Genomic DNA, 9679 nt, shown 5'->3' with positions numbered 1-9679 from the left:
TACAAGATTTACAATGAAAAACTTTTTTACGATACTTCAACTTTGTATATTTTAGTATGTTTCTCAATACAAACTTTTCAGCATGTGTCAATTTTTTTGATTTACAGTACTTCTCTATATCATCGTTATGTGAAGGCTTGATTCTTTTACAGTAGTTTCAGAGAAAATGACTGTTATAACAACTTTAAGTTGAAATTGAGTTGCTTCGTTCTTTTTTTGTTGATCCTAGATATTACAATTGATGCATTTAATGCAAGTATTAAATGCCTTTCAGTAAGGCGTGTATTTCTTATCTGAACTTGCAGACTACTTATCGTCATTTCCTTCTAAATTGAGCATGACAAAAGTAATGTCAGCGTAGAGCAGTTGAAGTCAAAACAAAGCAGTCTTTTGCAAAGCCTTTTTCGAAATATTCAGGATTTTGCCTTTTTGCTTCTTACGAATATTTTGTTTTTATCGTCTTAAATAAACTTCGAAACTTTCAAAGCTTCTTTCTTGTCTGATCTATTAAGAAATAACACATTAAGTGAAATTTAATGTTAGTCTCCCTCAAAAGTATTTATTTAATGTCATCAGACAGACTGTATGTTTTATCTAATTTCCTTCATCTTACAAATGATATATATTTTCCACATTTCGTCTAACATGATATATCTTTGAAGAATGTTGACTTTGTTTAAATAAAATATTTTGCTTGTCATTGTTAAAACTTAAATAACCGCCTTTTTTCTTAATACAAGATTTTTAATTTAACAAAAAACTATTAAACTTAATTTTAGAATAAACATTGTTAGTTATTTATAATATTCGAAAATTTTTTTTTTTTCAAGTGGTGTCCTTTATCAAAGTGACAAAATATATATATATATATATAATAATTTAATATGATAACTAAAATTGAATTAAAAAATATTTTTATTAAAATAATAAGATAAGAATTGGTGTCAAATACAATAAACGATCAAAATATTAAATATTTGTATATTATTAGTTTTAATTTTGATATATAATCTTAAATAAATAACATAATATTATATATTTTGATTTGTTTTTAAATAATAAATTTTAAAAATTGCAAAAATTAAATCAAATCAAATTCAAATATTAGTTTGATTTGGTCAAATTTCATAATTTATTTAAAACGAATCAAATCAAATTGTATTTAATTTTCTTGTTTGTGTTGAATAATTTTTTTAGAATAAAAACTAAATAAAACTGCACGGTAAACACTTAATATAATTTTATGTCTCTCGATAAATTCTATCATCTTTAATGATCTATAACTAAACTCATTTTTTTATAAAAAAAAATCATTTAAATTTGGAAGATATATTACATCATAATTATTATGTTTTATTGAAATTAATTGAAAACATGTTTTTTTTTTATAATAAAACATTTTAAAAAAAAGGCACAGCCTTTACTAATAGTATATGATTTTTTTACTTCGAAAAGACACATAGTTGGAACTTGGAACTTGACACCATAATTGGTTCACTAAAAATCCTTCCAATTATTACATAATCTGTTTTTATGTATTGCCCATGTTTTCTCTCGGAAAACTGGCAAAAGAAAAATAATAATAATTTTGTCTATATAATCAAAAAGTTAGATACTGTTGAGACCATTGTTGATGCTTTCGATTAGTATGGAGAATTATTTCAATAGACGAAGAAGTAGGAAATGCACAAATTGATTTATATATATAACCATCATTATAAGCGATATATGTATGTTACCAACAATACACACCACTTTCCTATTATATTGAAAGGGTGTTTTGGTGGATCCAATATCCTTATATTGAAATCGGGAATATGATGAATGTGCTAAAAAAATTGGTAAAAGGAATTTGAGATTATTATCATCGATAGATTGTTAAGATTAGTATAAATAATGACTTATAATAATAAAAAAAATGTATTTTTATATTTAATATATTCATTGTATTGATTTATTTGAAATTGATAACTTACTTAAATTTTGAAGTGTCTTTTGTAAGTATATTTTACTTTTTAAGTATGCATAAAGACAATTTATCTTGATATTAAAGGTAAAATTAATGTTTATATTAAACCCTTCAGATAAGTTAAACTGAAGAGTATAAGGATATAAAAAATGAAAACTATAAGATCAAAAACTTGTTATATGAAGATTAGAAATATTGAAATTATTTGTGTACCCTTATGTTTTATAAATATAAATTAGTTGGTTATCTCTTAAAAAAAAATTAGTTTGTTACTATTTTTTGAATATTGTGTAGCTCATATAAAAAAATGATTAATGATAGTGTTACTTTTTTTTATGATAATTAATTCATAAAAAATCTAATATGCATAATAAACGACAGGTTAGGGCATGCCAAATCATAGGGCTAAATTAAAGAAGCTATAACTATGATAAGGCAAATTATTTGCAACCTACTCATCAATTCAATCCAAGGCACCTAAAAGAAAGTAACTAACAAACAAAAAAGGAAGATGCATATCATATGTCGATTCTAGTGGCAAATGTTGCGTTCTAAAGACAGACCAAAACAACTGCATCTGTGCCTTCTTGTTTCAGGTAACAAACCAATTTTCTCTCTTTCTTTTTCTTCATTTCCTTTTAATTATCTTGAATTTGTATTTACATGGCATATCATTCTCTTTTCAAGACATTAACATTCTTTCCCCACCAAATTTCATGCAATTAATTCTCTTTACTTTGGTTTGATTCCGTATTAAACTATTATTCATGGACATCATGTTCTTGCAAAATCACCTCCTTGAGAAAACCCTTGGTAATATAACAACCATTTTCTGTTAGGTTTTATATTATTTTGACAATTTATTGGTCAGGGTTCCTAAAGATTAAAGATGGGACTTGCTCTGGGTTGTCTTCAAGTGGAGCAATCAACTGTAGCTATCAAAGAAGTTTTTGGCAAATTCGTTGATGTTCTTGAACCTGGTTTCCACTGTGTGCCATGGTTCTTTGGCACCCAAGTAGCTGGTTACCTTTCTTTGCGTGTGCAACAGCTAGATGTTCGATGCGAAACCAAGACAAAGGTTTCTTCTCAAAATCTAAATGCATAACCAATATGGTTAGCTTTAGGGGGTGTTTGATCTCAGAATTTATTTGAAATGTACCCCTATGCAAAAGCTTTTTACTTGGTCATCAAATTAAATATCACTATATATGAAAAGTTAGTTGAGTTTTATAGAGTAACTAGTGTATGCACTAATTGTGTAAAAGATTTATATGTAGTTATCCAATTACAAATTGTCATGCGTGATCTGCTAAGTTGTTGAATTTTACAATAATTACATCAAAAGTCATACCAATAATGATTTTTGATTGGTTGACGGTATATATTATTTTACACTAAGTGCATACAAATTAGACTCAATTTTATAATAACTACTTTAAAAGTGATGCCAAGATTATATGTGAATGGTTGAGTGTGTAAACATGTGTTTTAGTAACAGTGTAAATTTATTGATCTTATGGCATTATTATGAGTTTCTTTTAGCTTATACGAGTAAAGGTTATGAATGAGTTCTTATAAGACAAGCTCTTATTAAATGCTTGCTCAATTAAGTTTTTAACAAACATGTTTTTTTTTTTTTTTATCTCCGTGATTTTCTCTGCTGATTTTGTTATATACCATCAGGACAATGTTTTTGTCACTGTCGTTGCATCTGTTCAATATCGAGCTATGGCGGAAAAGGCAGTGGATGCTTTTTACAAGCTTAGCAATACCAGGGAACAGATTCAAGCCTATGTCTTTGATGGTGTTCATTTGTGACCTAAACAAACTCCTGTGTAAAAGTTGGGTTCTTAGGACGAGACTGATAAATCCCTTTTGCTGTTTCAGTTATCAGGGCATGCGTCCCAAAGATGGAGCTAGATTCCTCTTTTGAGCAGAAGAATGAAATTGCAAGAGCTGTTGAGGAAGAACTTGAAAAGGTGACTCTCCTTTATGAGTGTGTTTGTTGAGGACTAAGGGGTTAGCATCCATAATGTGTTGGTTTTTAACTTGATGTGCATTTGAAGGCGATGTCTGCTTATGGGTATGAGATAGTTCAGACTCTCATTGTGGATATTGAACCTGATGAGCGGGTGAAAAGAGCCATGAATGAGATAAATGCAGGTATGCTTTATGCATTGGCATAGTATATTTTTGGCTGAGCTTAAATTACCCTTTCTGTTTTATCTTTTTTCAAACATGTAAATGGAAGGAACATTCATTTACTGGAAATTCGTCATTAACCTGATTAGGTAAAACAAAATTTGTTGTTTAGAAAAAAAATTGTATCAGTATCAATGTTCCCTCAAATTCACAAGCTTTATTGCAGTTGAGAAACGTCTTTAGCTTAAGCTTTTGTCTTGAGTAAGTTCTTATTAAAGCTTGACATTTTATTTTTCTTTCATATTTACCCTGTGCCATAATAGCTGCAAGATTGAGGGTGGCCGCAAATGAGAAAGCTGAAGCAGAGAAGATTTTGCAGATCAAAAAGGCAGAAGGAGATGCAGAATCAAAGTATCTAGCAGGGCTTGGAGTGGCTCGTCAGCGGCAAGCCATAGTAGATGGTCTGAGGGACAGTGTGCTAGCCTTCTCAGAGAATGTTCCTGGGACAACATCTAAGGATGTCATGGACATGGTTTTGGTAACCCAATACTTTGACACGTTGAAGGAGATTGGTGCGTCCTCAAAATCCAATTCTGTTTTTGTTCCACATGGACCAGGTGCTGTAAGAGATATTGCTTCACAATTTAGAGATGGCCTTCTTCAAGGAAATATGGCTCAGTCTTGAAGTCGCACATATCACATTACTAGAACTATAGGAATCTATCTTCTAAACTTCATCGATTTACGTTTTTTTTTTTGTATGACTATTAAGTTTGAACTAATTCGGTATGTTAATATGCCTTTCCATATCCACTGTCTTTCTTCTACCCATGTTTTCTTGAGTTGTGAACAGTCCAACATTCTACTGTTCTTTTTTCCTTTGAAATAAAAACAATGGTGTTGGAATTTGCTTCATTTATGGCTTGTGCGTTTGTTTGCGTAGATGCTAATCATATAAGCTGGTCCTTGACCTTGTCCTACTATCAGAATTAGTGATAAAATTAAGCCTCGCCGGTGGACGGTCCACTAAGAACAGAAGAGAAGTTTACACCATGAGTGACTAAGATTATTTTGACCAGAACAATGGAAGGGAGAAATTTTTATAAACTTTTATTGTTTAATTCAATTTTTTGGAGGGGAAGGGGAATGGAGGAGAGAAAAATCGCTCCTAATTTAACTTTAGTTTCCTTCCAATATTTGGAAGATTTGGAAGGAAGAAGAAATTTTTTTAACATTTGTGGTGTAATGTCTAAAATATCATTATTTATGTTTTAAAATTTAAAATTCTAATAATATAAAGGTAAATTTATTTTTTAAATCCCTCCCCTCTTCTTTTCTTGTGAATCAAATAAGAAAAGAGTTATTTCACTTTTCTTTCTTTCAATCAAACAAAATTTTTAACTCCTTTTCTGCCTGTGGTTCCCTCTATTAAAATTTCTCATCTCCTATAAACCAAACAAACCCTTAGTGATTCAATTTGGGATGTTTGGTTAATATTTGAGATTCTCGATTAAGCAAACAAAAAGATCGTTCCAACAAGGCTTACATGTTAAAATCTTATCTAATTAATGCTTGAGATTGTTAATATATAATTATAATAAAGAGAATACACATTTTTTTGTGCACACAATCTATATTTCATTTTACCCCTTAACTACTCATAAATTGAAGATGTTCCTTTGGATGGTTCTTCGGGATGGGTTGAAGACAAATGTGAGAAGGGCCTACAGTGGTATCTTGGACAGTAGTTTCTACTCTGTTTGTAGAAGCTAGTCATAATTAGATAGTCACATTCTAAGGGATTGTGTGATGGGCTGTCCTATTTGGTTAACTATTGGAGATGAATCTGACAGGAATCTGGGAGAATTTCTTCAGTAAATATGTTTAAGACTGTATTATATAATGAACATTTGCACCAGATTTAATATTTGGAATTTTATGCTTGGTATTACTTTGTGGTCCATTTGACAGGCTAGAAATGCCTTAATTTTTCTCAAATCATGCTTGGAGTTGTGACGAGATTATTAGAAAAGCCAAGTTCTTGGTTAGAAGTTTCGCAGAGTTGCTAAATATGTATAAAATGTCTTCAAGCTGGTTGTAGGGGAGTCCTTTGAGATGTGCATGGTCGTTAGGTGCATGGTTTCTGTATGTAGTGTGTGAAGCAAATAGAATAGCTGATTGTGTGGCGAGGATTTGTCATTGTATGAGTGATGTTATCTCCTTTTTGCTCCGATCCCTTTAGAGAATGCTTGGTACTGGTAGGATGTTGTCGTAATGATTGTTTTCTGCCTCGACGGTCTTATTTAGCAGAAAAAAAAGGTTGAAATTAGTTCTACTTATTTATAGCAATTTATTTATTATTTTACAATTTAAAAATAGATTTATTAATATATTAAAATAATATTTATTTACAGTAATAACTTTTTTAAAATTTCATTTAGTTATTTCTTTATTAAAATAATATTTTTAATATTTATTCACTGTAATATTTTTTAATTTACATTTTTAAATAAAATTTAATTTATTAAAATAACATTTTTACCATACATGAGTACCGTAGTCACTATGGTGCACTGTAAACTACATTACATGTGTGTGGATTGTAATAACAAACGCCTTTGTTTGATCTTAAGTCTAAATGTGAAATTATTAAAGAGTCCAACTGAATTGATTGAATGTTCTAAAAAAATTTTGTACCAAAATTTGATTCTTATTGATCAAAAACATATCACGTCAAAAAATGTTTTTAAAAGAAATATTACCTGCACACTTTCATTTCCTCATCCACACCTACAAAGAAGCCAAACCAACAGAATGCCACCAAATGCGCTGACCAAACCTAGCTATTCTTAATTCAGCCCCCCGTTTTATTTTTCAAATACGTTGGGAGTTCCTCTTACAGTCATCCTCCTTTGATTTTATACTACTACTTCGATCGCTTTCTGCCCCCATTTAATATTAAAAAAATTTACATCTTAAAAACCTAAGACTTGCTAGTTGTTGAGGATTTAACATTGTAAGTAAATCGCTTACTCATTTGTGACCCTTTTTGTAAAAACCTCCCTTTACACGTTAACACATTAAAGAGACTGGATATTCTTCTTTTTTAGTTAAAAAAACTGGATATTCATTATTTGAACATAAGAAACTAAATATTAACCAAATAAAAGGAACCAAACATACACACCCCAAAACAAGTCATATTGCATAGCAAACACCTTCCATGCTCAAAAAACTTACTAAAAGGTGCACCTAAAATCAATGACATTCGGGTGGATTGTTGAGTAAGTACAGATTTATAATTGTTTGCGCTTATTGATTTTACACTCGAGCCCACCAAGAGATGAAGAAATAAATGTAGCATCAAAATGAAGGACAAAGGTTCTTTGGGAAAGTGAAACCCTACAACTAAACTTATTAACTCCACCACATGAGGTGTGGCCTATATCACTCACAATGCCACCCGGCCTAAGGTTTCAAGGCCACAGCAAGACCAACCTTTGCACTCTTTCCAATGGCCCCGGTATCCACCTCGCCAACAAGAGAGAAACGAGCTCTTGGAGTCCAGTCATGCTGGATCAGAGCACTTGCCCTACCATAGCTGTTCACCCGAGCTTTCAAGAGTGTTAGTGGGTCCAGAGCATGCTGTGTACCAATGGTGAGAAGATTTTCATTGCTAGAAAAGCTATGTGAAAGCTCCGCACCAACAGCAGTGTTAGTCAGCGGGCTTACAATGTGGTAATACGAGGCATTTAGGGTGTCACCTTTATCATTTCTACATTCAAAAAGAGAACAAATAAATCAATATATCAATTAAAGTTGAATAACAACTTAGATAACCATCTATAATTGAACTTACAGAGTTAGAGAAGCAATGAGGTCAGCATGACTAATGTTAAGCCCTGCATTGTATTTGGTAAAGTTGCCAGAGGCAGTATCAAATGAAAGATCTGTCCCAACAGAGACCAAATTATTTCCAACAACACCAGAGAAGTTAACAATTGGATTTGCTGTCAATCCAATGCTGGTGCTGATTCCAGCATACTCATGCTGGTACTGGAGTTCCACCTATTAAACATTGAGAATGAGCAAATGTCATCAACATTCATCCAGGATAACTGAAAATATTATTATTGCTTACATTAAGTAAATATAAGAAAACGAAGAACCTAAAATGAAGTAATAATTTACAAGACAGGGCAATAAAAAATGCTTTTCACCTTGCCAGATTTCTGATCCGGAAAAATAAAGCTAAAAATTGTCTTCAGTCCAGGTGCAGGTTCATCCACAGTAACAGTTGTACGTAGCTGAAAAGTATTCAGTCCGATGAGATAAGTGGCATATGATCAAACTACTCGTCAGATTTTGTAGCATGAGACTTGTGATAACAATAGTCAATTGAATTATAAAGGATACTTAGATTCCTAATGTCGATACCATAGAAATGGTCATGCAGAGTCACAAAACAAAGTGATAAACCAGTTCTAAATCACAGGTCAAAAAAGGTTTCAATTTAAAATTGAAGAGCTTATAATTAGATCAGACAAGTCAAAATGAAATGACTCGTGTAATGATAATATTGTCCCAACGAGAAATTTCGACTCACGTTAGAGTTAGTGTCAACTTTGACATCAGTTGTGATGTTCTTGTTCTTCAGCTTAGTGCTGACATCAGCCAAATATATCTCACCCTTCCTGACTCCAGTCGAAGTAATTTCCTGAATATATAGCCATTGAAATCATCAATACAATGAAACCAAAACTATTAACAACAAATCAATGAATCCAAAATTCAACCTAACAACACAATAATCTCAAAATGAACAAACTTCTAATTTCATGAATCATCAATTATTGCGAAATAATCAACCAGAACAATCAACAAAGCTTCTTACTCGAACACTACAAATGCGTTACCAGGCAGGGTTTCAAAGAAAATGTAGAAAAAATTAAAATCCAAAAACGAGAATTAAAAAACAAAAACAAAACGTTTTACATGATCAGATTTAAACAAATAAAATAAAATAAAATCTACGTCAGGGACATTTTCTCGAAATATTTATTAATTAAAAATATAAATAAATAAAATCTTACCACTCCGGTAGAAGTGTAAGTGGTGATGGTGAACTTGTGGTCATTCTGGTAATCCTTGAACAAAAGATCTGCGTCGCGATTAACAACATAAGTGAGATGTTCACGCAGATTAAAGCACGGAAATGAAAAACAAAAAATAAAAAATAAATAAAGAAAAAGCCGAATGTGGTGAATGAATGAAAAGGAAAAATCGGTTACCTCGAGCTCTCTTGCCGATATCAGTGTAGAGACCTGGACCTTTCACCATGATTATTCGGAGAAAACTGAAGCGGAAAAAGCGAGAGAAGAAGAAGGAAAATGCGAGCAAGTGTTGGCAGAAGAGGTGAACGAAAGAGAAACCCTAATATTGGGGAGGTGAGGATGAAGCGTGGCCGTTAGATGCGAAGATGGAATCGCGTCCGTTGATTTAGAAGAAGAGGAAGAGTTGCCTCGAGAATCGGGACAAGTTTTGAGCTGGGAGCATATTCGCGTTCGC

The 9679-nt window shown here is 31.7% G+C and overlaps 2 protein-coding genes across 3 annotated transcripts; one reads left to right on the top strand and one right to left on the bottom strand.

Moving 5' to 3' along the window:
* The first annotated feature begins 2405 nt into the window (after positions 1-2405).
* LOC109806570 (hypersensitive-induced response protein 1) lies at positions 2406-5026 on the top strand. Of its 2 annotated transcripts, none has more exons than XM_020369018.3 (6): positions 2406-2565; positions 2841-3047; positions 3653-3773; positions 3857-3948; positions 4036-4132; positions 4435-5026. In XM_020369018.3, the coding sequence occupies exons 2-6, from the start codon at positions 2859-2861 to the stop codon at positions 4794-4796; spliced, it is 861 nt and encodes a 286-aa protein (XP_020224607.1). In that variant the 5' UTR covers positions 2406-2565; positions 2841-2858; the 3' UTR covers positions 4797-5026. The 2 variants fall into 2 exon arrangements, with proteins under 2 accessions (XP_020224607.1, XP_029128782.1); XM_029272949.2 differs by having other exon boundaries at positions 2412-2565; positions 2852-3047.
* A 2265-nt stretch (positions 5027-7291) lies between these two features.
* On the bottom strand, positions 7292-9679 carry LOC109805844 (mitochondrial outer membrane protein porin of 36 kDa). Its single transcript, XM_083070060.1, has 6 exons — positions 9403-9679; positions 9205-9272; positions 8718-8828; positions 8332-8418; positions 7971-8179; positions 7292-7886 (listed from the first exon to the last, which is right to left on the bottom strand). Exons 1-6 carry the CDS (start codon positions 9449-9451, stop codon positions 7580-7582), a joined length of 831 nt encoding a protein of 276 aa, XP_082926186.1. The 5' UTR covers positions 9452-9679; the 3' UTR covers positions 7292-7579.

Source organism: Cajanus cajan, chromosome 3 (genome assembly GCF_000230855.2).
Source record: "Cajanus cajan strain Asha chromosome 3, NIPB_CcT2T_4, whole genome shotgun sequence".
Lineage (NCBI taxonomy): Eukaryota > Viridiplantae > Streptophyta > Magnoliopsida > Fabales > Fabaceae > Cajanus > Cajanus cajan.
The sequence above is the reverse complement of the archived record's forward strand: the minus strand, read 5'-3'. Positions and strand labels throughout refer to the sequence as shown.

Bases quoted from the DNA above. Each gene is read 5' to 3' on its own strand.
- LOC109806570 (XM_020369018.3), top strand. From the start codon at position 2,859: ATGGGACTTGCTCTGGGTTGTCTTCAAGTGGAGCAATCAACTGTAGCT. The intron at 3,949-4,035 runs GTGACTCTCCTT...GTGCATTTGAAG, and splicing joins TTGAGGAAGAACTTGAAAAG to GCGATGTCTGCTTATGGGTA. The intron at 4,133-4,434 runs GTATGCTTTATG...GTGCCATAATAG, and splicing joins CATGAATGAGATAAATGCAG to CTGCAAGATTGAGGGTGGCC.
- LOC109805844 (XM_083070060.1), bottom strand. From the start codon at position 9,451: ATGGTGAAAGGTCCAGGTCTCTACACTGATATCGGCAAGAGAGCTCGA. The intron at 8,829-9,204 runs GTAAGATTTTAT...CTATATATTCAG, and splicing joins CTTACACTTCTACCGGAGTG to GAAATTACTTCGACTGGAGT. The intron at 8,419-8,717 runs GTGAGTCGAAAT...AATACTTTTCAG, and splicing joins AAGTTGACACTAACTCTAAC to CTACGTACAACTGTTACTGT.